The sequence below is a fragment of the Ochlerotatus camptorhynchus genome, unplaced genomic scaffold, assembly GCF_037179485.1.
Source record: "Ochlerotatus camptorhynchus isolate MF236.1 unplaced genomic scaffold, CSIRO-AGI_Acam_v1.1 ptg000394l, whole genome shotgun sequence".
NCBI lineage: Eukaryota > Metazoa > Arthropoda > Insecta > Diptera > Culicidae > Ochlerotatus > Ochlerotatus camptorhynchus.
In genome coordinates, this window is record NW_027040881.1 from 1 (window position 1) to 27,400 (window position 27,400).

At 38.9% G+C, this 27,400-nt stretch overlaps 2 protein-coding genes across 2 annotated transcripts; one reads left to right on the forward strand and one right to left on the reverse strand.

Annotated features, from left to right (window-relative positions):
- The first annotated feature begins 889 nt into the window (after positions 1-889).
- On the forward strand, positions 890-24,113 carry LOC135710628 (cell division cycle and apoptosis regulator protein 1-like). Its single transcript, XM_065233245.1, has 10 exons — positions 890-1,208; positions 1,271-1,830; positions 1,896-2,083; positions 2,153-2,665; positions 6,260-6,761; positions 7,064-7,199; positions 21,904-23,244; positions 23,303-23,538; positions 23,607-23,722; positions 23,865-24,113. Exons 1-10 carry the CDS (start codon positions 1,094-1,096, stop codon positions 24,103-24,105), a joined length of 3,948 nt encoding a protein of 1,315 aa, XP_065089317.1. The 5' UTR covers positions 890-1,093; the 3' UTR covers positions 24,106-24,113.
- A 169-nt stretch (positions 24,114-24,282) lies between these two features.
- r2d2 lies at positions 24,283-25,401 on the reverse strand. The gene is made up of 2 exons (XM_065233275.1): positions 24,809-25,401; positions 24,283-24,742 (listed from the first exon to the last, which is right to left on the reverse strand). Exons 1-2 carry the CDS (start codon positions 25,322-25,324, stop codon positions 24,299-24,301), a joined length of 960 nt encoding a protein of 319 aa, XP_065089347.1. The 5' UTR covers positions 25,325-25,401; the 3' UTR covers positions 24,283-24,298.
- Between the last annotated feature and the right edge of the window lie 1,999 nt (positions 25,402-27,400).

Here is a 27,400-nt window from a genome sequence, read left to right on the forward strand (position 1 = left end):
AATAGACTTCAGCTTTTCTACCACTGCAGCAGCAACCAGATTTAAATAAAATGCTCCATTTTCAAAATAAAAGCATTTTAAGATGCATCATCACTTTCGTAGTTCTTCTGTTCTCCACGAGTGCCAACTTTGATTTGCCAATTAGTACCTTGATATTCCACAGCTTATGAAATCGACAAAACTTTTGTAGATGCCGTTCTTGAATATCAAACACAAACACACTCCACATTTTGCAGAATTTGCACCGAACCACTTACCTTCAGATGTATTTTTCAATAACGTATCAAATAAACACAGTTATTTTCACAATTTCACTGAAAAATCACATAAAATTGAATTTATTTTATTTTAAACACGATCACCTACTTCTTTCTCAGACCATAACAAAGGATTACATAAGCCGACGTTGAAAGGGTTCCTCGCGCGTGATTCGATGAATGCCGCTAGTCGAAGTTTATCGTGAATCATTGAATGAACACACCGATAAAACGCAAACTTTGACAGATGTTTATGTTCACTAGTGAATTTATTAGAAAAAAACACCTAAATTTTATAAAAATATCCATATTTTAAACATCATGGACAGTCTATTTGAACTTATTATGCATATCTATCTATTGAAAACCTTTTTAAATAACCAAAGTATATTATTTACTCCGCACTAATGCATGCGAATGAACATTATTCAGTTCACGGTACATTCGAAATTGTATCTACCCCTTTCTGGCACACGTGTATTTACTTAAATTTCTCGTATCTTCTTGCTCTAAAAGCCGGCTACCCCGCGTGGAGAACTGTTTCGTTTCCATCGTTCCTACTGTTCACCGTTCAGCATTCATTTTTCTGTCAAAATGCGTGAATAAGAAAATAAGAAAACCATTTTCTCCAAGCCGTGTCGTGTCGCGTTAGGAGTGCCGCTTTTCTTTAGCGTTGATTTTACATTTTTATATTCCGGAAAAATTGCTATTAAAGTTCGAATATCAAACCTCTACCGGATATTGCAGTATATTCAAGTGTTGCTTGCAGTAGAAAAGTATTTTTGGTGCGATTTACGCGAGCCAAAAAAAAAGTCGCTTTTGGGTGAAAATTCAAAATGGCCTTCAACCAGAAAAACCCTCCATGGCAGCGTAATACCGGACAAAATATCGCGGGTATGCAAACGATTGTGAGTTTTCCCCAGGCGCAGCCGGTGTTCAATCAGAATATGGGTATGTTTTAATATAGGTGTTACTGGAATTATGACTACATTAAATGTATGTTTTGTTTGTAGGGCTTCAGCAGCAGCAAAGTATGTCGATGTTACCGCAAATGGGCCTGCAACAGCAGCAACAACTCTATTCCCAAGCGGTTCAATATCCGACGTCCCGTGCGATTAATACGATTGCTTTCCAAAACCAGCCGCAAGCTCAACCGTCACCTCAAGTTAGCCAAGGTTCCTCGAAATTCAACCCGAACCAACGCGTCTTCAGCGGAACCGGTCACGTTACGAAGGTTCAGAACGATTTCGGTTTCATCGACGAGGAGGTGTTCTTCCACAAGAACGTTTGCAAAGGAAACTTCCCAAAGGTCGGTGACCGTGTACTGGTGGAGGCGGCATACAATCAGAATATGCCATTCAAGTGGAACGCAACCAGGGTACAGGTGCTGCAATCGGCAGGATCGGGCGCGGTTAATAGTAGCAGCAGCTCTTCCAGGCATGTATCCAACTACGGTTCCAGCCAGACGTCTAACGCTGATCGTTCCGGACGGAGCAGATACTCTCCTAGGAAATCACCGGATCGCCATGGTCACCGTACAACCAATCGTGATTCGCGTCAACGTGATGCAGATGTAATAAGAAGCTTTCTACCTACTTGATTAAATGCAACTAAGCGTATTTTATTTATTTTTTCCAGGATGAAGACCGTCGTCGGCGTCGCGACGATAGAGACGGTGACCGGCACCGTGAGAAGCGTGACCGTAGCCCTGAACGAGATCGTCGCGAACGCGATAGAAGCCCTGTTCGGAAGATGTCCCCAAAACGCAGGAAGGTTCGTCCAATTCCTCGTTATATGGTTCAAATGCCGAAGCAACTATTGACCCTGTAAGTACAACGCTTAATATTGCACATGATTGTATTGAATATTAGCTAATTACATATTAATCGATACAGCAAAAACGCTGATATTCTTGAAATCCGTCGACGTTACCATACTTTATACATCCCGTCGGACTTTTTCACATCCGAGATTCGTTGGGTGGGCGCCTTCCCGCCGAATGCACCGTTCTCTATTCGCAAACCGTGTGCGTTCCATGTGATGCACAAGGAAGTAGAGCCGTTGCACGCCAACGATGTGAATTTGGAACCGGCTGATGCTGACTATCTCTACAGCGCAAAGGTGATGCTGATGAGCACTCCTCCGTTGGCAGATTTCTATCAGAAATGTTTCACAACCACGGAAGATCGAGATCGCCACGACGAAGACCCGGATCATGTCCATCCGACCCGTTTGATCAATTTCCTGGTGGGCATCCGTGGCAAAAATGAAACAATGGCCATCGGAGGACCGTGGTCGCCATCTTTGGACGGAGAGAACCCTCACTCCAATCCGAACGTGCTGATTAAGACCGCCATCCGCACGTGCAAGGGACTGACCGGAATTGATCTCTCCAACTGCACTCGCTGGTAAGTGTTAGTGTTAGTTTCGAAGGCAAGCAAACTCGTATTAAGTTGAAGGTTTTCTTCTATTCGTTTTTCTTTATCATGGGGGCGTGCTTTTGGACGAATGTTGAAGCATTGGGCCTAGCTTTGGTTTGAAAAATTTCAATCATCGGCCCTTCTACGTCACTAGGCGTATCAATGAAATGAAATAAATGAATGGTTGGCCGTTTTAGCGTGCGGGCCTATTAAGGAATCGAAAAATTTCGTTGATCGGCCGTTTCGAAAATCGAGTTATTTTTAATGATTTTTCTCGAATATGCGGAACTTTCCTTTCCTACACGATTAGTGGCTATCAAGCAGTGCTAAAGAATGGTATAGGCCCATTTCATGTTACTCAATCTTTTGTAAACAAGACAACTTTGCTAGGGCCTACGTACGAACCAAAGTACGCCCACGCAAACCAACAACACCATCTAGTAGGGGAGAATTTTCCCTACCCGATGATGTTGGTTTGCGCAGGCGTGTGTTGTTTACAAACAATGATGGGCCCTTTCAAATTTTACGCGAATAATCTGTAAAAGATACCTATTATAGCAAAGTTGAAATCTCGCGTAACATTTGAAAAGGGCCTATGTCCAAAATGTAAACAATCCAGAAAATGAATTGTAAATTTTTCCGCCAGTATTTAATTCCTATATAAATAAATTGAAGTATTTTAGGCATTTATATTGTTCACCATAACAATAGTAACTATATCTCAGTACACAACATCCAAAACATGCGAAAAGTTTTCAAAAATACATGAAAATCGATAAAAAATTAATATCACAGTAATAAGCCTTTTTGTGAATCTTTAAATGGTTAGGCCCTTTTTGTTAAGCCGTTGTGCTTGTCATCATAAATTGTAGGCCCTTTGCTAAGCCTTTTCTTAACGTCAAATAAATCATCGGCCCTGCCTCAAGCAGTAGGGCCTAGCTTTGATTTGAAATTTTTCAATCATCGGCCCTTCTATGTCGCTAGGCTTATGAATGGAACCTCATCGAACGAAAAAAAATATATGTTAGGCCCGAGGTTAGGCCGTTTTAGCATGAATGATTGGAAAAATTTCGTGGATCGGCCGTTTTTAAAATCAAGTTATTTTTAATGATTTTTATCGATAATGCGGAACATTCCTATACGACTGGTAGCTAATGACCAGTGCTACAGAATGGTTTCAAAAATCGGTTTGTTTACATTTTGATCATAGGCCCTATTCAAATGTTACGCGAGAAATTCCTTTAAAGAGTTTAATGTTCAGTTTAATATTATTTTTCAATTTTATATGTTACTTGCCCTGTGGCCGTGATGTTGAAAGAGTTTACTGTGTTTGGAATCGAACATTTTTTAGTCTTGTTCATATTGACGGCAAAATGTGTCGTATATCATTCATGATTTTCGAACTTATAGAGGTAATCCTCCTCAACTCTGAGACGCTAATCACCGAAACTTGATAATCCGGATCCCTCCTATCGGTACACGAACTAGTCTTTATTTCTTATTCACGACACGTCATTGACGATTACAGCATTACTAGTGCACTCTGGTTGTCTTCGTAGATAAGAGGATTATGTTGTCCTTCACAGAGATGCCACAGTACCTGGTTTCAGAGAGCGTCCCGAATTTCGCCTCTGCTGTTGAAATGGACAGGCCATGTGAACGGCTTCATGGCGAATGATTTTCTAATTGGAGTTCGAAAGTTACAGATGGACCGCGGTGTTGCTATTGACGTGCCATTGACAGTTGGAAGCAACATGCAACCTCCCACATAATATTCTACTCCATGCTTTCTTTCAAGCAGCTATCTGATATTTATTTTCAAATTTCAAGCGCACTATTAACGCTCCAAATTAAAATCAAAATTGGCGTGCATTTATAGCTGAAAGCTTGAAAAATATGTAGGAATATAGAAATTCATTCCGCCACGTTACCAAATGACTTGAAACATTCAGTAATGATTCTTTAGTCCATGTGCGTAAATTTTATGACGGTTTAAGAGATTTGTTATCCCGAGTTATAGTCGAGTGAACAAATAGCTCTAAAAAAAGTTTTTGGTGTTCCCGAAGTTCCTAGAAATCGGGAAGTTACAAAAGTTTCAGTTCCTAAAGTTACTGTAGATTTTTAAGGCGCCCGAAGATCTAGAAGTGTCATGAATTTCAGGACATCCTGAAAATCCCTAAAAGTGTCCAATGATATTTACTCTTAAGTTTCGTGCTCTGTTATATTGCTATATGCTCGTAATTCTGATTTATTTGGATTTGCGATCTGAATATAAAGTCAGGGAATTTCCGTTTTACATGCATGTAAATTTCATATTTATTCTGTTACACTAAATAATTAAACACATAGTGACACTCATTTTTACGAATTGAAACCTGTGTGGGGATGTTCAGCCGAAAACCATTTGCCGAAATGTATTAAACTGAATGGTTGATTAGGTTTATTTTTTGAAAGTTTAAGTATGAACTAAGACATAATCAAGAAATCATGAACATGACAAATTTAAGATTAAATCAAAATCAAGATTCTGTAAAGTCTAGAAAAGTTTTCATGATTTCGGCATTAGGAATTCCAGGCATCATGAGCAAAATCTCGGAATTACATCAATTCTAAAAACATCAGGGGTTCGAAAAACATTAGTTGTTTTGAAAATTGAGGATGTTCCTTGGTTTGATTGATGTCAAGGTTTAACTGATTTTTTAAATCTTGTGATTAAGAACACCAGAATTTTAAAATGATATCTTATTATTAATAATAAGAAAACATTCCCGATTTAAACATTATGGACTTATGAAGATTCCGGGACAAGAAAATAAAAAATATGCATGTACGAAATCGTGATTCTGGGTGATTTTTTTTTTCATAATCTGCGACACATACACATCTTGGACTTGGAAAAAACTCAAGCATCCGGACTTCGATAAGTTATTAGTCCATATGTATACAAAATTCTTTGGCGCGGATCAACAAGTTGCGTGGCGCGGATTTTGCTTATTAAAAATCGGCATTTTTTGTAACAACCCTGTATTTTATACCGGTTGCTCCAGCATTCGCAACGAAGCACGTCTCCTCAATATTATGTTTGTGTTTCTGTTTCGAAATAATAAGAGTAAGTATGTCAACAATATAAAAATGCCGGAAGAAAAGAAATCTTGAGATGTTCACAGTTGAGTTTTTTCCCAAATGGTGTCATAATACCTAATTTGTAAGCAATTATCGAACCGTATTGACCTTCAGACAGCTGTTGTCAAATGCAATTCTGCAGATCGCATTCAGTAGAGATTACTTGCAGTTGCGTGGCAAATTCTGTGTTATCACTCTAACTCGGACTTGTATTACGTCCTGGCGTCCTCGTACCAATTTCTAACATAAATATTATTAGCTCTAGTTTAAATTTTTGGTTCCTATCCTTTTCTGTTGTTATTTTACTTTACGCACTAGATTTTGCTAGAAAACCAATCGAAAAAGTTGCAATTGATACATACCGATTAACATTGATTACTTACATTGAAATTTCCACCCAATCCCCTGTTTACCGTTGAAGTTTAATCTGAAATCAACTACTACTATATACCAACACAGGTACCGTTTCGTGGAGCTCTATTATCGTCGTTCAGAAACCTACCACAAGGGTCGTTTGATTCCAGCACGTATCGAAATGGTGGTTATCTTTCTGCCCGATGTACGTTCCTGCCAACCAACGCGTCCGGAGTGGGATGAGCTGCATCTTAGTTACAAGTCGCACTTGGAGCGTATTATTAATAGTCAGAATTCCGATAGTCCGGTTCCGGCCGATTCCTCGTCAGCAGGCGGCGAAGCCAGCGATGAAGCGGCCACTCAGCAAACTTCTCCCGATGGCGATAAAGTCGCTTCCTCTGAGGCTAAGACAACTGCAGCAGCTACTACTTCAACAGAAACAACGACTCCTACTACTACTACTACTTCATCTTCTACCGACAGCAGCGCTACGATCGATTCCGACAAGGCGGATGCCAAGGAATCAACCGATGAGAAACCTGAATCCACCAGTACCAAGAATGAACCATCCGACGAAAAAGCAGATGTAGCAGAAGACAATGAAAAGGCACATTCATTATTTTCCTTAAGCCCAAACATTAGGTTTCTTAGTTATTAAGCGGTACTAGAGTGATAATCTCAAAACATCTCTCTTAACCCAGTCAGAATGACTGCTAAAGATTTATTTTCAATCAAAAGACGAATGAATGCGAATTATCCGTGTACAGGCGATATGAGTGCGTGTGGTGGCGTGAACGTGTAGAATCTTTTTTGGACAATGGTTGCGAACTTGGTTTGCACGAACTGCCATTGTTTCGTAGACTCAGGCAATATTTAATGTTAATTTTGCTTCCTAACATGCGATTACAGGACGAAGCTAATGCCGACGATTCAGCTGTTGCAGAGAAACCCGAGGAACCGACAAACTATTCTCTGTTGGATGTGAAGAAAATGAAGGTGGCTGAGTTGAAGGCTGAACTCGAGGCCCGGAACCTTCCAACGGATGGTAAGTTTATGATAATTATGTAAAGCTCTCAGAGGCGGATTTCATCAAACAAATGTTTAAAACCTTCAAGAAAATATTGAATATTTTAATAACTTATCTATAAACTGGATGGCAAAAAACTGATTTTATCCACCTATGGCGAAATCTAACCCTTATTACTAATTTAAATTCTGACAGAAAGATAATTTCTGAATGATGTCATACTGCCGTTATACGCATAAAAGTCCCACGGTCCATAAGGATTACGTAGACCATAGGACAGTTATGCTTATATCGACAAAAAAAAATGTATCATACTACCCCGTTTGACATAATGGCAATTTGACGCTTAAGCAATTTGCAGGGCTGTTACAACAGGCGCGGATTTCGCGATTTTCGCGGATTTGAACTTTCAGTCGCGAAAATCGCGGAAACATTAAATGATGTCGCGAAAATCGCGAAAGGACTGATGAGCTGTCACAAAACTTGTGGTATTCATTGTAACCTTTCCGTCCCAGATTATTTTGCTATCATCACTTTTGTTGTTCATTTGGCTCTCAATTTTTTACAGGTTCAAACCAAACACCCTGCAAATAATCGAGAAATGATCTCAATTCCATAAGTCACATCGGATTTACACGGTAATTCCCTGAGGTCTGGCCAATGGTCTCCTTATTTTTTACAATATGAACATAGCATTTTTCGTTGTCAAATCATAAACAAATCGTATATATGTGAGTAATTGCCATGTATACCGGATATTCTAGGTTCTCCAAATTGTCCTGGAGTTCAGTTGATTTGTTCTACTATATTATCCAAGATTCAAATAATGTCTGTAGTATTGAAATATGTCCAAACAGATTCAAAGTGTCTATATGGATCGTGCACGACCTATTGCTACGCATACAAGATGTTATAGGTTCTGAAATCATTCTGGAGATCAGATTATTTTTCTACTAGATCACCGAAGACTAATTCAATATCTGTAGTATCGAAATATGCCCAAACAAATTTGCAGTGTCAATGTGGATCATGCCAACCTATTTCCGTGTATGCCACATGTTCTAGGATTTCCAAATCGATATTTCGATACTACAGATATTATCCTAGTTTTTGTTGATCTAGTATAACAAATCGTCTGAACTGCAGGACGACTTGGAGAACCTAGATCATCTGGTATACATGGAAATAATTAAACATTATCCATATAGACACTATGAATCTGTTTGGACATATTTCGATAATAAAGACATTGTCTCAATCTCGGTTGATGTAGTAGTAGATCAAATTCTGAACTCCAGGACGATTTGAAGAACCTTGAACATCTGGATTACTCGGAAATAGATCATGTATGATCCACATAGACACTTTGAATCTGATTGGACATTTTCCGATACTACAGACATTATTGCAGTCTTGGTTGATCTAGTAGAACAAATCAACTGATGTCCTGGACGATTTGGAAAATCTAGAATTTCCGGTATATATAGTAATAAGTCGTGCATGATCCACAAAGTCACATATATACGATTCGGTTATGATTTGACAACGAAAAGTGCTAGGTTCATATTAGAAATAAAAAAAATATCATGAAAATGTCTCACCATTGGACAGACTACAAGGAATATCAGTGTAAATACACAACCGCGACGTCACCAACAAGTGTGACTTATGAAACTCTGATAATTTTTCGATTATGTGCAAGGTGTTTGGTATGAATCGGTAAACAATTGAGAAAACTAGAGCCAAATTAACTACAACATTTAGCTCAGCAAAATACGTCAGAGACGCAAAGGTTAACTTTCAAGAAAATTTGCATTTCAAATGAAAATACATTAATTTTTGTTAAATGTTTCATAAAATCTAGGCCGGTATTAGTCAATAGAATCTCATAATGTAAGGGTGTTTTATTATGTTCACAAATTACTCTGAATTTATACTATACATAAATAACTGAAGATGATACAATGTTATTTAAAAAATGTCAAAAGTTACAAACGATACTCCTTTAGCTCAGTAAAGTCGCAGCTACAAAGCAAGTCCATGCTGGAGGCGACTGAGTTCGATTCCCGTCCGGCCTATTAATTTTTCGAGTTGGAAAATTTCTCTACTTTCTTGGGCATAGGATGGTACAGGCATAGAAAGTTCTCAATTAAAATGTGAAAGTACTTCAATGAACACTAAGTTAAGAGCAGGCAAAAATCCACTATGCTATAAGCAATAAGCTTGAAATGCCATGTAGTAGTATACAAATGCTATTTTTAGGCAATGAAAACAGTTTTTTTTGTCGCGGATTAGTATTTGAAGTCGCGGATTTGTTTTGAGGAATCGCGGATTTCGCGGATCTAATTAAGAAAATCTTGTAATAGCCCTGAATTTGAATTTTGTTGCATCAATAGCTTTCAAAATCTTACCGAGGAGCTTACCGCCCCACCGAAAAAAGTACGTTTTGACTTATCTAAAAATATTATTAAAGTATATGGGAAATGGTTCTAATGTTGGCCTATGGATCTAAGATTGGGCCCATGGCTAAAAATCTGCTATTTATCAATGTTATCTAGATGAACGCGTCATTGGTACTTATGGATATTTTTGATTGCTATTGAAAATTTAGTCGATTGCTGAGTTTATGTATGGGTCCAAATTATAACATTTAGGCCGACATTACATTCATTTCCCCTATCAAAATTAGGATTTTGTTTTGTATCCATCTTTAGAAAAACATCGGAACTTATAGCGAATTCATTTATTATCGGGTTTAACACCAGTTCCAACCCAGTGTGAAACCGAACTTTTTGTCAGTGTGAACCTGAGCTAGATTTTAAAAACAAACGAGCAAACTGAAGTTTGTCAGAAAACAAACAGACCCAATCTTGATACCCGATCCAGGTTGGAACTGAATCGGATGAATATGAACAAACTTTTTGATGAAAATCAAAATGGAGTGGAATGAAATGTTTATAAGATGCAATGCAGATGTAACCTGATGGTTGATTTAACAAGTTCAGAAAGAAATTTTTCAACTGCACGAATTATGAGCAGTTTTCTTCTCTTGCTATTTTAAATATTTAAAGAAAAAAATCTGTTAGAGGATATGGGAAAATCTTCAAGAAATTCAGGTGCTGTATTTTACTGTTACCATGGTCTTGCGAGCTATAACTAGAGCTGCTCCGAATAGCATGCTCAGTGTATTATTCGGTGAACCGAATAGTCGATCGAATACCTGAAAAGTTTAGTTAAAATATGCACTTGTTGAAAGTGATAAGGCAAGTTGAAATAATAGATTTATATATGAATATACCAAGGATCAAAATATTGTCTGTCCGCAATTCATCGTGCGGATTAAATTTTATTATATATGCATTCTTCGCAAACAAAGATTTTTATGTAAATATAACCGTTATGTGCTCGACAGGGTTCCAGCTCCCATTTGAATCACACGGTGTATAAAAAAGCAAAAATCTCGAGTAACACTTGAAATGGACCTATGTCCAAAACGTAAACAAATCGGGTTTTGATACCATTCTTTAGCACCGCTTGATAGCTACTAATCGTGTAGTAAAGTTCCACATAATCGAGAAAAATCATTAAAAATTCATTAATAGGGCCTATTAAGATAGAAGCAAAATTTATTCAAATGGGTCAAGTCTTCAAAACTAAGCTGTCACGCAGCTCCAGCTTGATACCAAAAAAAAAAATGTGATCGCATAACTTTTATGTGAAATGAAAGATGAATTCCATTAATTTTAATTATGTGCGTTTCCAATGGAGGCTACATGAAAACTATTTTCGGTGTATATTTCGGAGCAAGAGATCGAAAGGACTGTTAACTATAGTTACTATAGATTCCATAGATAAGCGGAGGTGAAGTAGAATGTAGCCAAACGAGCATGAAGTCATCATGGTGTTTTTTGCGGGCCAAGTATTGTAATATTGTGAGCAAAAATATTATTTATTTTCATTTGATTATAATCGAAGACAACATATCAAGAAGACTGGCAACTTTGCCTGAATCCTAGCGACAGTGTCAGTGTGTCAGTAGCGCTGTGCTCGAGCGAAGGTGGAAGCAACGCATAGAAAAATGAGCAAATAAACAAACCTTTCTTCATGATGTATATAATGAGTCACGCCAAGAGAAAAAATAGTTGAAATCGCATCACGGTTTTCGAAAGATTCCCTTTCTTTTCACTTGGCAACAGAGGACTTCTACATCAACTTCAAATGACTTCTTCTAGCGAGAAAAAAAAATAGCGGCCTGCAGTAAATCATTATATCAGTGATTTTGTCAAATTATCTTAACAAAAAATAGTAGAAATTCTCATTACTGATCATTACCAAACGTATCCCATGACAATTTAATGCTCACTGCGTATTTATGATCATTTCTTCGATTATATTTTATATTTTATTGCAATACCTTTCGTGGAACTTTCATAGCATCGCAATGTTTGTTTACTTTGCACGATAGGTAGCCAGTTTTACAGTTCAATAGGTAGACTTGGCTTCACTATTGGCGTGACTCATTATACACCGACTCTCTAGTTCGGAGCATTTGCCATTGTGCGTCATATTACGCGATTGTGTCGATGCATGGAACATGTATTTCCATTTTCACATAATCTTTACTTTATATTGCCGAATAGAGATTCCTAAATATATTCCACTCCCTATTAACACAAATGTTCCCTTCCGAGACATCTACGAAGGTAGTATTGGTTTCCTGCACCTTCTTAAGTAGACGTTGGACAATTTTCCTTCCTTTACTCTGCGATTGTAAGGATGTATCCAGGTGTATAAAGCGATGCTTTTTTCCCTTTCGTTTATTTGGCAGGCTCAAATGTTATAAAAATAAGCCGAGTAACATGTAATACCATTTTTGGTCCTCAAAATACAAAAAAAAATATTAAAATGCATTTTATCATAGGATTTTTCTGGGCGATCTTCTCCCATCCACGCAACTTCTTTCTTTCCCGAATTTAGTATTATTTATGTTATTTTTGAATCTGGAACAGATTTAGTACAACCAAATGTATTTTATACCAAATGAAAATGCTATAACATTCCCCAGAAAAAAATTCCCCAGAATGTACCATTCTCCAGAAAAGTATGCCATGTATTATTGACTATTTTTGTTTATTATAGTCACTCCAGGAATCTTCTTTCGCGTATATAAAAAGAAGAGAAAAACTTCTTAATGGTGACATTCGGGGTAGTGTCATAGAATCACCTCGATAACGTCGTAAGCACACTAACACTTTTTTTTTGGAAAATGTAAGCTATCATTCTTAGTTCTGTTGTTATTTACAAACAAATAAATTATATAATGTACTAATCAACTTGCAACGTGACACATTTGATAATTTCAAGAGCAAATTTTCATTATGTCGTAAGTAACATTCGCACCAAGCCGAGAAAAATAAAGTTTTGTTTTGATGACCGAAAAGTTATTCCTATTTCCAATTATTAAACACATATAATCTCATAGTGATAACAATGTTTAACATATTTAGCAGGGTTTTAATCATACAAATGCAAATCGCTAGCTTTCATGCTAAAAAATACTGGTTTTTGAGTCAAAAGTTATTATACGTCGTTTGGTGGCCCCTATTGTTACTTAAGTCAAAGTGTTTTTACCAGGATATTCGGGAGAATTATCAATTACGTCTCCTTACGTGCAGCCCATTCATCATTTTAGGACCACCGAAATCATCTTAGCAACAAACAGTTCGATAATAAGAAAGCGAAACGACGAACGTACACTTTTCACGGGTTTCTCAGTGCTGTTACTTAAGTCAAACGGCATCTCCATAGAAATCGGGTGACTTAAGTAACATCGAAAAATATTCTGATCGGAATGTGATTACGCCAAAAAGCAATTTGACGGGTAAATAAATTTAAAAATGAGATGTGATCCCACATTCGGACAGTATATAGTGTAATAGCAGGAGAATCGATTGACACTGATAGCTCGACTTTGTTTACCTTTGTTACTTTCGACGTAATGAAAATTTGCTCTTGATTTAGTATTGAAAAACTATAGAGTAAAATAATGAGATTTTTTTTTTAAATAAAAGGAATGCATGCAACGGTTAACCTTAAATAACTACCATTCCGATGCATGTTGCTTGGTCGGAAGACCAACTAAAAATGATGTTTCGCCTTCTCCAATAACAGGTACGACAACTGCCAATAGAGAGGCCTCCCTATCTACTTCAATTCAACGAGGAGACCTTTACCAGAGTACGTTAGCTTCAGTAGAGAACGTATCGTTGGCGATAATCTAGAGTTGTTTCTTGGAAAACAGTTTGCAGGCAGTATTTAAGGTCCTCGCTGTTGATTCTTCTTCTTCTTATTCGCATTTTTAGCTTATTGCTTAGTGCATATTAGCTTTTTGCGTGCTCTCAACTTAGTGTTCTAAATGCACTTCCACAGTTATTAATTGAGAGCTTTCGATGCCAATACCAATGCATGAATTTGTATATTGTGTGGCAAGCACAATGATACTCTATGCCCAGAGAAGTCGAGAAAATTTCCAACCCGAAAGATTCCCTCGACCTGACCGGGAACCGAACCCGCCGCCTCCGGCTTGGTAATACCGTGCCTTTACTGACTAGGCTTTGAGGCCCCTCATCTGTTGATGTTGCTTGCGTATCCTAGCTCATATCGTTCATTTTGAGAAAAACAATTTTCTCATGATGTCCACGTACGGGCGAGGCTTGAATAAGTTCAACGTGTACTGTACGTGCAACGTGTACATGCAGACACTGGAAATGATCGTGCGTATGCGTCAACAGGAGCAATTGTCTCGTTAAGACTAATATCTATCACTACCACTGGAACCACCGCACTGCTTTAGATTTTCTATGGCAGACGTTTCCGGCCCACATTCAAATCAGTGTCAACATTTCAAAGGAGCGTAATTGCTTTTGTAAACATTGGCTTTAGCCGTCGATATCTCTCAAGTAAATGCTCACCCCTCCAAATTAGCAATGTTAGCTGGTAGATGAAACATTCCTCTACCTGTGTCTCTGTGGTGTCATTAACTTTCATGTGTGAGCTTTTTTCCATGAGAAATCGACGGCTAAATCCATTGTTTACAAATGTAATTACGCCCCTTTGAAATGTTGGCTCTGAAATCAACAATTCAGTGGCCACATTTCAAAGGGGCGTAATTGCTTTTGTAAACAATGGCTTCAGCCGTCGATTTCTCGCGAATAAAAGCTCACATGAAAATGAATAAAACCAACAAGTAGAGGAATGTTTCATCTACCAGCTAGCATTGTTAATTTGTAGGGGTGTGCTTTAATTCGCGAGAAATCGACGGTTAAAGCCACTTTTTGAAAGATTTTACTGCGGCGGCGCGCCGACTTAATTTCATCGACGGCGGCGCACAGGTCTAGTCTGTGGGTTGTCCTAGATCCGAGGGCCCGTCGAGGTGGGTGTCCAGGAGTTCCAGTTCAGTAGAATCGGTGAGACTTTTTGATATTAGCGCCGTTTTGTCGTGTTTCTGACGATGATCCTCATACGGGCCTCTTTCTACGTTCGGTGTTGGGGGAGGATCCGGAATAGATTCAGAATCCATTTCGAATTTTCTGGATGTCCTTGACTGCCCCTCCGCTTCGTCGAAGTCGCTGCTTTGAAATTGCCCGATATTTATCGATTGGTCAAAATTCCGGGCAATTCGGAAGCTTCATTAGCTTGGGGACAAAATCGATCTTGTTGGCAGCATACCACTCCAGAACCACCTTGGAGTAGTTGCAACTAGCCAAATCGGGCCAAAAGATGGCTTTGCCCCTATGCTTGCGGATGAACGGCAATACATGCTTTTTCAGGCATTCTTCAATGTAAACTTGGGATTTCATCGTCAAAGGTGTGACGAATGGTTCCGTTTTCAGGTCACAACTGCAAATCGCTTGCCAAATCATGACCTTCTTCGCGGTACATCCCCACGTCCAGTCGCGTTGTAAAACTTTTGACCGGAAAGCTGCTTAAAGTCGAATTTGACGTATGTTTCGTCATCGATCAAAGCCCTTGTGTTACGTCAAAACACGGTCGTACAAGAGCCTTGCACGCTTTTTGGTTACGAAATCCTGCTTCATGTGCCGGTTTGGATGTTTACTGGCTTTGTACGACTTGTATCCATCCCTGGTCACATCTCGGATCGAAAGACCGGGGTTGGCTTTAACACACCTCAAAACCTTGCTGCGCAGCTGACGATCCCTGGTTCTAGTTTTTTCGTAGGTTCGCTGATTCCTTTCCACACTCAGGGTTTCCTTATATGTTTTGAACACTCGAAAAACTGTTGTTTTCGGCGTCTTCAGCACTTTAGCCAGTTTGGCACCGAACCACTCCGGATTTTTCAGGTGTTTGTGCACAATATTTTTTCTTTTTTCCAGTTCCATTTGACGTTATTTCTGAACGCGATCGACTACATTGATCAAACTTGCACCAGTTTTTCTCTATAAAAGTGTAAACAAACCACTATCAAAGATTTTCGATTCCCAACACTAGAGGCGTGCTAGCGGCGCGTGAGGAGCGTATCAATTTACTTTTAGTCAGCACGAACGGTAGCACAACATTCGCGTAAAAGGAACACTGTCAAAAAAATCATCATCATATCGACAGCGTCATTACGTTCTAATTCTCCTATTTTGTGAATATTTCAACTTTTTCTGATTAGAAATGTTTCCACCGGCTATCGTTGCATATTATATTGAGGATTATAACAAGCACGGCATGAGCAGGTCTCAACATTGGAAGCGAAATCATATGTCATTTTTGTTTGGTACTGTATTTTGACAGCTTGTGTTGCGATAGAGAGAGAGAGGGAGAAAAGTAAAGGAAACGAATTATCACAGAAAATACGTTGACTACCTTGTAAACCTGTTAGTTCGGAAAATTAGATTCGCAGCGAAGTTTCAGTATTGTGATTTTGCTGGTTTAACGAGTTCCCACCGTAGGGATCCGGCCGTAAAGTCCGTTTAGTTAAACGTATTATCTGGAATTATTTTCTGGCTGAGCTGAGTCTCAGAACCCAGAAGTAGGAGAACTTGGTGAATTTCTGCCCCTTGTGTTGAGTTCGGAAACAGTCAAAAATAAAATTTCTAAGAGTGAGAAAATTGCCATTCTAATGACCTCTTCTCGTATCATGGAGTAAATCGAGGTATGAAACGGACCAGGAACTTGCTGAAAACTTTAAGCGATTAAGGCTCAAAACACAGTCAATCAAATAGGATTCTTCTTGTTTTTGAAATATTCTTCAATCATCATCATTAGTATACACATACATTCACACACAAGCTATTCGAAAATTTAAAGCAAGTATTTCATGATTTTACATCGTATATTTTCTGGGTAAAACACCATCACTGCATTTACTTACTTGTGTTCTTCGTAGCATTCAACAATTTCACGTAATCGAATACACAAAATGAATAAAAACTGGAGGTCAAATCTCTTGGTGAACAAAATAAAACACCAAGAAAATCACTCCGACTCCACTTCTTTGCTAGGGAACGTAAAAGAATCATTGAACAAGCGTTGCCAGATGTATTACGTCTAGCAGTCAACAAAAGTTTATTAAAACATGCAAATACTAAGTTCCAACCAATAACATAGATGAGTGGATGATTTTAATGGTGAATGAATATCAAACACTGAATAAATAAAACTAAAAGGACCTTTTTTGGAACATAAACGTTCCATTTGCAAAGGTTAAAAAAAATTGAATTAAACACAAAAAGGGAAGATGGCAGCATTGCATGTAGCCTGTTATTGCCTTTCCCGCTCAGGGGTGTAAACAAAATGACGTACAGCGTTGTCTGGCAGTGTGAATGTTTTGTCTACGACATTCTTATACGCTTGCATGTGTGACGTCACATTTGCTGTTGTATTGAAAATTAAAAGAATAAAAGAGACGGTAGATTTTGCTCACCATACCAGTTGATATTTATGATTCATTGACTGTTTTGGCACGTTGACGCACACACCAACGAATTTTACCAATACTTTTAGAAAGTGATGATTTAGGAATACAAGAAGAAGAAGCAAAAGCAAATCGAGTGATGGTTAGTTGCCTCTTAAGTAATGTTTCCTTCACACATCGCTATGAATCATAGTAACATAATTCCGGTTACTGCTGGAAAATTTGTTGAATTAAGATAAATTAAGTGCCTTCCCATTTTTGCCAAACTTGATTCCTGTCTTTTTTTTTTAATTGTAGGTATCAAATGTAGGTTCGCAAAAACCCAAAAATTGATAACTTAAAAAAAACTCAAAAACAAACAAAAAACAATGTTGTGTAAAAAAAGCTTAAATTTTCAACGAAAATTTAAAAAATATTGCGCTTTCTGTCTACAAACCATGAAAACCATAAAAAAAACAACAATGAACAATACGAAATCCCAATTTTTTACCTGATTACCTCTCACCCCAGCAGGCCTGGGTTCAATCCCAGTCGGCGCCGCCGGGATGTTCTGAGGGGACCCGTACAGAAGGCCGAAGCACAAAAGGCCGAAACACAAAAGGCCGAAAATGTTCTAAGGTACCACAAAAGGCCGAAAATCAAAATGGCCGAAAATTGATCAAAAACTGAATTTATTGAAAACCGCATCCAAACAATCTGTTAATGATTGCACTTTATGTTTCGTTTCAGAATTAATAGAAATATCAATTTAATTTAAACCCCTAGACATGCTGTTCACAATGGCTGTGAAAAACATGCAGCGACTTGGAATAGTTTTTAATCCCCGAAAAAATATAATATTTTTTTTTTCATCAATAATGTTTTATTGTAATCTTGACAAAAATAGTAAATCTTTGAAATTTATAATCAAAGAATAATATTAAAACATTGGAACATTTTTGTCCTTCTTATTGCATATCAAAAATGAAATGTTATGAATGAAAAACGTATTTTTATCGAAGTTGCATCGCAGTTCCTGAAATCAATAATAAAAAAAAATATTGCTTAAGTCCTTTTTTGTTTTGACGACAACAAAAGAGCAACGCTGTCAACAAAGTTTACATCGGTGATATCGTCACTTTTCAAGCATATTTCTTTGATCTTTTCCAGATGGTTTCGTGATCCTTGTTGAACGTCACCTTGAAATATGTGCAGAATTCGTCCTTCAATTGCCTGCTGCTCGGTTCGCAATTCCAGGATTATTCTGGTAATTGATAAATGGTTGCATCCAACAACATCTGTCCAGCGCCTATGCCAAGCTTCGAGTGAATTGGTCGGTAAAGGCAGTTGCTCCTTCACCACTTTGTGATTCGACCAGAGGGCAGGATGAAACATCGGCCTATTGTTGCTGTTTCGTCCTGAAACGTATGTAACATTGAAATATTCAAGGAAGCCAGCTAGTTTTACCGGCATATTGTCCTTGATGCACTCGAATGCTCCTGCAATTCCTGAAAACGGTAGAAATGATAGTGCCTTAAAAACAAAAACGTTAATCTGCATTCACCCAGCGATTACTTAATACTAACCTGTAGGCGTTTAATAGCCATGTATACATCCATATCATTGGAATACATAGTTTTCAGTCCCCGGAAGTTCAGCTGTTTGATTAAATTTTGTGCAAAGTGAAAGTAGCACAAATAACATTCTGCATCCGGAAAGATATCCTTCATTACATTAATAACTGCTTTCTCAAAAACAGAGATGATGAACTTCGGACGTAGTTCAATCTGTGCTTCCTGACATACTTCCAGTAATGCTTAAAATGCGCATGTGTAAGTCTCTTGTGTTTTGTTTTTCAGAAGCATAAATACAAGGGGTACAACTGCGTCGTGATTCTGATATGGAATGGATCCGTGGTAAGAGTACATTTGTGTGAATTCCAGAGGAACGGTTGCGAATGTGCCATCAACCAGCCAAAACCGGGAGGCAGCCAAGCGCTAAAGGTTTGGTAAGGTTGTAAAAATCATAATATGTGTACTTTCGTTGCGGATGTATTTATGCAAGAAAAGCTGACCATCCAGCGTTTTCTTAAGTTCCTCTGGAACGATAAATTCACCATCCTGTTCAATCACACGTAGTCCACCACCATTTGCTTGCCTTTGCCTCAGAATCAACATTTTTTGCGATTTGTTTGATGCTCGGGTTTGGGTAGAAACTTCACGGATTATTTTCGAAGGAACTTCCTTCGATTCTAGAGCTTTCCGTTTTAGTTCAGCTTTGTAAATTTTTCTCCATCCCGTCCAAAGGGTTAACATCATGATTATGCACAACTTAAATGTGGACGCCATTTTGTAATCTTGCAGGCCTCGTCACTGTTTTTGGCATGTTTTCTGGTGGCACAGTCCCTTAGGCTCGGTAGCTCAGTGGTTACCGTTTCTGCTTACTGAGCAGAAGGTCGGGAGTTCAATCCCAGGCCCGTCCCCTTCCTTGCAATTTTTCACTTTGCCTTATTCTATACCCACTAGATTTTAATGAAAACAAATTCTTCTTTAACACCGATCGCATCAACTTACCACAGTGTGGGTCCCGATCTAAAAATAGAAATTGGATGAGTGCGCGCGTGGGTGTGTGTGTGTGTTTGTGTATTATAATCGCTCTACCAAAAACGATCCCTGCGTGTGCGGTGCAACCTTTCCCCACATCCAACATCCCAGTGATTTCTCGTGGAAGCGCAGAGGATTTCTCGGTTTCCTTCACAGCGAGTACCACGTCAACACATTCCTTCCCATTCCCTAGTTGACCTGCATTCGGACACGGCCGGCGCTGGTATTCCTAAATATTAGATCTCCAGTTCTTACACATTGAGGATGAATGTTAGTCCCAAACATCATCTGTTGGTTCTCTGTGTAATTGCAGCTGATCTGGTAATAACAGAGCAGCAACCGTGGGCGGTCAATCTGATTTGATTTGATTTGATTTGTTTTCTGGTGGCACAGTCCCAGTAGAAGCGATCTTTAGCCTAATTTAAAAATAATGTTTTGATAAACAAACTATAACCATCAGTTAATAAGAAGAATTACCTCCTTGTTTACGTTGTACAGAAATCCATTGACACTCAGCATCTGCTTTCCTTTTTGGGAAATAACCACTTTCACTACTGGCACAACTTCTTCATCGGAAAACCCATCTTCAATCGCACTCAATTTCTTTCTAACACCAACCCAAATTTCGATCAAATCAAAAAAACGTGATGTTTTCGAATCAAAATCCTCGCTGCCAAAGTAAAAAAAAAAAATAATGAAAAGCACCGAGCGGAAGCAATCATGTCCTATCGCTTTTTCTCTCATTCAGATTCTGTAGCTTTTCTGCTCGCACAACTGACTCGGCTCGTTGGTTCGCATTCACAAAAAATGAAGCCAAGATGAAAATAGATATAGAGGTGTTCTCACTTGCTGACTTTTTGTGAAAAACCAGTAAGTGGTAAGCTGCTGGTAAGAAAATAAGAGATGCGACAGAGGTGAATGGTTTATTTACGCATACGCAACATTCTTATTGGGTGGCAAGTTGTGCAAGCAGTTGAATGTAAGTAACATTCAGCATCTAAAGCCTTTCTGCTCTTACAACTGAGTCACCTCGTTGAATGGTCCGCATTCACAAAAAAAACGAATCCATCTTGCCATTAAATCGTCGTTACACACTCAAACAAACATAAACATAAAACTACCCAAATTTTAAGATTTTTTTTAATTTCATTACGGAAATCGAATGGCTATTAAGTAGCTTCCATTATATTTTAAATCGAAGATGCAGAATAATAATTATTGTAACTTTACTTTAAAAATGAAATTTAATCTATTAAAAACAAATTAACAAAAGGCCGAAAAAACTCGGAAAAGCGACAAAGTGGACCGGTCCACTTTCTCGCTTTTCCTAGTTTTTTCGGTCTTTTGTGTTTTCGGCCTTTTGTGATTCGCCTTTTGTGATTCGGCCTTTCGTGATTCGGCCTTTCGTGATTCGGCCTTTTGTGTTTTCGGCCTTTTGTAGTACTCCCGTTCTGAGGCATAACATCTCTGATCATGCCTTTCTTCGGATGGGAAGTAAAGCCGTTGGTCCCCGGTTCATGAGTTGATGGGTTGATAGGTAGGGTCCAGGTGTGGGAGCTGCCTTCCTGGCACGTCGGTAGCATTGGTGCTCAGCACGGAAAACAAGATCGACGGAAAAAACAAACCACAGGAAAAAAAAAGATTCCTCGGTCGTAAAAATGCAATCAGATTGAACCTGAAACACTAATGAATCATATGAATATATTCAGCGAAGTGTATAGATGGGAAAATACAGTGAAATTACGTTTAAATTTTGGAAGACGAAAGCAGTCAATGGGTGCCGAAGCCGTCATTTAACCTATGTACATGCATTCTGGTTGTCTGGGAATCCGACTTGTCAAAACCCATCATGCGACATATCAAATCACATGTGAATTTAAGACCAAGATCATGTTCCGGGTGGCCCGGGAAATGGCCAAAACGACTTGTGTCAAATCTCATGATGCGATAAAAATAAGTTATATTTGTAAGATGGGTCAGATCTTACCATAGGTGGATACATTTAGGCTGTTTGCACAGTTTCTCGATTTTTTTTACGCGGTTTTTAGAAATAACATTTTTTTGCGCCACCTGTACTGCCATTGGACGCATAACTGTCCCATGTGTATAGTAAATTCCATAAAACATGGGACAGTTGTTCCACCGACGAAGTCTAAAAAATGTGTTGGGTGTATACAAACTATTTTCAAAATCTTCTTATTATCATCTATATAATCAGGTGTGAAAGGTGTCTTAACTACAAGGCTAACCAAGGTACTCAAGCAGGAACAAGCAGAAGCTGAAGGAAAAGAAAACGAGGAAAAATCTGCCAGCAAGGAAAAGGAAGATGAAGATAAAGTTGAAGAAAATGAAAAAAAAGTCGAAGAAAAGGAAGATAACGCTGAAGAAAAGGCTGAAAAACCTGCAGAATCGGAGAAGCCTGCTGAAAAGGACGAGGAAGAATTTGAAACTATGGACAATGTTGATATGTCGGAAGTAACTGTAATCGATGAGTACGATTCCAAGTCTGAAGAAAGCAAGAAACCCGAAAGGGTTAAGCTGACCGAGAAAGAACGCCAATTGCTCGAGAAACGGTACTCATTGCCGGAGCAGCCTCATATTATTGTGCACCCGTCCCGAACGGCAAAATCCGGTAAATTTGACTGCGCGGTTATGTCGCTATCGGTATTGTTGGACTACCGTCCGGAAGATTCCAAAGAACATTCTTTCGAGGTGTCCTTGTTTGCGGAGCTGTTCAACGAAATGTTGACTCGTGACTTTGGATTCAATATCTACAAAGCTCTACATTTGCTACCCCCGAAAAAGGAAGATGAACCTAAGAAGGAGTCTACCACAGAAGACGCTAAGGAAGAGGATGAGAAGAAAGTTAATGGGGACGGTGCTAAAGAAAAAGAAAAAGAGGAGAATGCTAAAGCGAAGGACGATAAAGATGATAAGGAGAAAGAACGTGTCCGCGAGCGTGATCGCGATTCGCGCAAGAGATCTCGCTTCGACGACGCCTCAGAAGAAGACCGCCGTCGTAAGGAGAAGGAAAAAGAGCGCGAGCGACTTAACTATTACACAGCCGATCGCGATCTTTTGCTATCGTTTGCATACTTTGACATAAGCCATTGCGGTTACATATTCGACAAGGACGTTGAAGATCTGTTCTATACCCTTGGCTTGAATTTATCGCGTTCGCAAATTCGAAGACTGGTATCGAAAGCAGTTACCAGAGATTCACTTTACTATCGTAAGCTAACTGACAAAGTCAAAGAAATACCTGAGGAGAATAAAGAATTGAAAGACAAGGACACTGAACAGAAGGAGTCCGTGGCTGAAAGCTCCGAAGTGACTGAAGTTGCTACTGTCAAAACAGAGAAAAACGATGCCGAGGAAATTGCAGAGGCCGAACTAGAGGAACTTGCTACGGGCAATCGCAACATCTTGGAACAAATGAAGATTAACCTTCAAGCTGTCCTGGAATATGAAGCAGTAGAAGAAGGTGACGATCCACCAACCAAGAAGATCAAACTTGAACCTTTGCGGGATGACAGTGATATTCCCGAAACTAATAATGGTTAGTAGAAATGATTTCTTTTTAAACTATGGTAGATTAAAATATATTTTACTTACAGGGTTAGTTCTTCACAATGGTGGTGTCCTTGACATTCCAAAACTGCTGGAACAAATGAGGCGTACCGAGAAGGCTCGTGAAGATACCGAGCAACTTTTGATCGATTTACGTCGGCAGAATTCTGACCTTACGAAAAGCAGCAACCGTTCCAATGAGCGGATTAAAGATCAGTCGGCTGACATTAAAAGTCTCACCCGCAAGCTCGTCGAAGCGGAGCAGAATCTTCGGGAACTTACGGTAGATGACAATCGCTTTGTACGATTTGATAATTGATTAGCTTTATTCTCGTTTTTTTTTTCTTGTAGAAAAAGTCCAATGAATATTTTTCAACTTTATCCAGTGTATACGATCGCGTTAGCGTTGTGATGCAACGTTCTGAATCAAAGCGATCCTCATCGATCACTTCGTCTCGTCGTGGAAGGTAAGTGATCTAAGGTGAACCCTAATTACTTAAAGCTTTAAATTACCTACGCTGTTGATAATTGGATATTTTATTCAGTCCGACTGTTTGAAGCATTCTGGTGCATATGAAATGTGATTTTTTTTCTTCTATATAATTTCAGCTCACGCGATCGTTCGAGTCGTAAGGATGCAAAGTCTAAGGACAAGGAACCAGAGCCACAGAAGGATTCTTCTGATAAACCAAAGGCAGAGGAGCCCAAGAAAACGGATGAGCCAACTGTAGTTGAAAGCGTAACTTCCGTTAGTTCGAAAGAAAGTGTTGACATCAAGAAACCGGAGGATGCAAAAACTGACGATACCAAACCAGCAGAGCAAAAAACTGACGAGCAAAAGAAGGAGTAATCGCTAAGCTGAAATTCAATCACGTAATATGGTTTGCGTTCACATATTTTTATTAACAAGCGTTTCTCACGCCTATGGAGTGAGAATTCAATAGATTTAAAATTATTCAATCAATTAAATGTTAAACTTATCCTCTTCACTGCAGTATGCCGAATAAATGACTTGCTTTAAATCAACCGACTTGACTTTGATTTCAATCGATGTAATCGAAATTCAACATGTTCTTAAAGTAATCGTAAACACTTTCAAAAAATTGATCATTCGGACCAATAATGAAACAATCGAACTCATTGCTTAGCAGTTCGAAGCTGAACAATTTCCTCCCTTGTTTCGTCTGCAGGCTGCTATTTGCCAGTTTCAAGTCAAATTTCAGTCCGAGAGCCTTGGGAATCAAGGTGCACTTTTCTTCCGCATTCATTAGTTCATCCATAGCAATTCTCCGGGCACCATCGATTTTAGATTGGTCCAGTTCTTCGAAAAATCGATGACGATCGGCAATTTTTACGCCCAATTTTTTCTTGATGTCTGAGTTGATCAGTTCCCGATAAGTTCGAATGGTGTGCTCGTCCTCGTCCTCTGCTAACTCTGCTGCTTTGTCGAGCGATTGTACCTGCATCTCACTGTCTTCTACCGGCATCTTAAAAATAAAACAATCTTAGAATATCCACATCCTTCGAATACCAAAACATGTTTCTCCACTTACGGCTTGCAGCGTCTTGATCATTTCGTTGCACGCTGCTTGTTTGGCTCCCTTTTTTGTCTTGTGGACACCACGACGGACGATCTTTCCGATGCGACATTCATACTCAAACTCGGGAGCATGAGAAGGTCCCGAGTTGCGAACGCATTCGAACTGCGGCATTTCGAAATTTCGCTGCACGCAAATATCTCGTACTTCGGTGACTTTATCCGACGACAGCACCGACAGAAAGTGGTCATCATCGTCCATATTGACATCGCTCAAACCTTGCTGGAATAGCACTTTAAGGAGCTTGAACGCGGCATCATGTTTGGAATCCTTTTTCGAGCGTCCTTTGCCGGAACAGCTAAATCCGAGGGCAGTAACTGATGTGGTGAACGCTTTTGCGTTTGGTGTCATGCTATCCACTTCTTCGCCGGTAAAATCGTACATAGGAGGTGGTGCTTTTCTTGAAATGCACATTTCCTGCAGTTCTGTTATCGGAGTCTTGGTGCTCAACGCAGATTTAGTAGCCATCATGAATCGAATCAATCTGCCTCCTCTCAGATGAATAGACGAGTGCACGGATGGATTTTAGTTCACTGTCTGTTCTAGTCTGGGGCATGGTGGGTATATAAATGGTGATACAGCTTTATCACTATATTAGGTTTTGCACCATCGGGGTTAACCTCAATCTGATGACAGTTTAGTGGTACTGTTTACGTGGACTTAGTCGATTTTTTCTTGGGTGGATTTTCTCGATAATTTTTCAGACTGCAGTGAGATGTAAACCACATTTCTGCTATGTTCACGAGCAACATCCTTGCAATGCGCTGTTCCTCGACAATTTTCAAGTTAAAATTCGGAAATTTTAGAATTTTTTTTTCGAAAAAACGACTAAATGCTTGTAAACAGTACCACTGAACTGTCAAAAAGGTTCAGCCTATTAAGGCTGTGAACCATTTGCCGAGTTAAATTTAACTCGTGGTTAAAAGTGACATTTCGAAAGTTATTTCTTATGTTCGAAAATCCCCGTGCTGTCGATCGACCGGTTTTCGAGCCACGGTCGTCAAAATTTAACTTCTTGTCTGTCAGAAATAACCATGCTCGGATAGCAGGGTTAATCGATAACTATCCATCTGTCAAATTTTAACCAAAAGTTAAAAAAATCCACCAAATGGTTCAGAGCCTAACACTGAGTTCATTTGTGACGTCACGCTGCAGAACCTAATAGGCGAGGAGGTCGCGGGGGGGAAAAGTGCGGTTTTAGTGCAAATAGTAAACAAACTCGGTCGCTGTCCCATACAAAAATCCAACATTGACGAGTGCACGGATGGATTTGAGTTCACTCACTCGACAAAAAGTGACACAACAGCGGGGCCCTGTTTACTAAAAATGAACATATGTGTTCATTTTTAGTAAATAGGGCCCCGCTGTTGTGTCACTTTTTGTCGAGTGAGTGAACTCAAATTCATCCGTGCACTCGTCAATGGCTGAATCATGAATTAGGTTCTACAGCGTGACGTCACAAATGAACTCAGTGTTAATAGGCTGAACCTTTTTGACAGTTCAGTGGTACTGTTTACAAGCACTTAGTCGTTTTTCCAAAAAAAAAATTCTAAAATTTCCTAATTTTAACTTGAAAATTGTCGAGGAACAGCGCATTGCAAGGATGTTGCTCGTGAACATTGCAGAAATGTGGTTCCCTAATAAAAATTGTATGGTTAATTTGCTTAACGACGTGTTCTGGGTATCATCCAAACCATTTATAGAATAGTTCAATGATTTGGGTTATCGTTCGTTTATGGTTATTTTTTATTAGGGTTTACATCTCACTGCAGTCTGAAAAATTATCGAGAAAATCCACCCAAGAAAAAATCGGCTAAGTCCACGTAAACAGTTCCACTAAACTGTCATCAGATTGAGGTTAACCCCGACGGTGCAAAACCTAATTCCACGGTTAGAAAAAAGTACCCAAAATTAAGTTCTTTTCACTCATCTCGGCACTATAGTGCAGGAACCCAAAAGTAGGTAAAGCTAAAGCCCTATACAGTAAAAGTATGGACGTCTGTCAAAAGTTGTTCCAATCGAACCGTCAAAATGCACCGCTTTGCTCGATTGGAACAGCTTTTTTCAGTTTTGTGGTGACAGTCGTCCATACTTTCACTGTAGGGCTTTAGGTAAAGCGGGTCAAAGTAAATTTCATTTCAAGAGCAAATTTTCATTATGTCGTAAGTAACATTCGCACCGATCCGAGAAAAATAAAGTTTTGTTTTGATGACCGAAAAGTTATTCCTATTTCCAATTAAACACATATAATCTCATAGTGATAGCAATCCCTCATAAACGCGAACTATAAATTGACCTTACCTAAAATGGTTAAAAATTGTTTATAATCCCTGCTAAACTTTAACTGAAATGGTTATGGAACTTTACATGAACGTTTAATGATAAAGTTTCAACCTTATGTATAATGGTTTTTTGGAACTGGACCTTACAAATAATGGGTTGTTAAGAACCATTACCGTTCCAAATTCTTGTTTTCTCCATACATTTTCGAAAAGAGAACTATATTAGGACCTTTTAACTTATGGTTTGAGAACTTTAATGGTAATG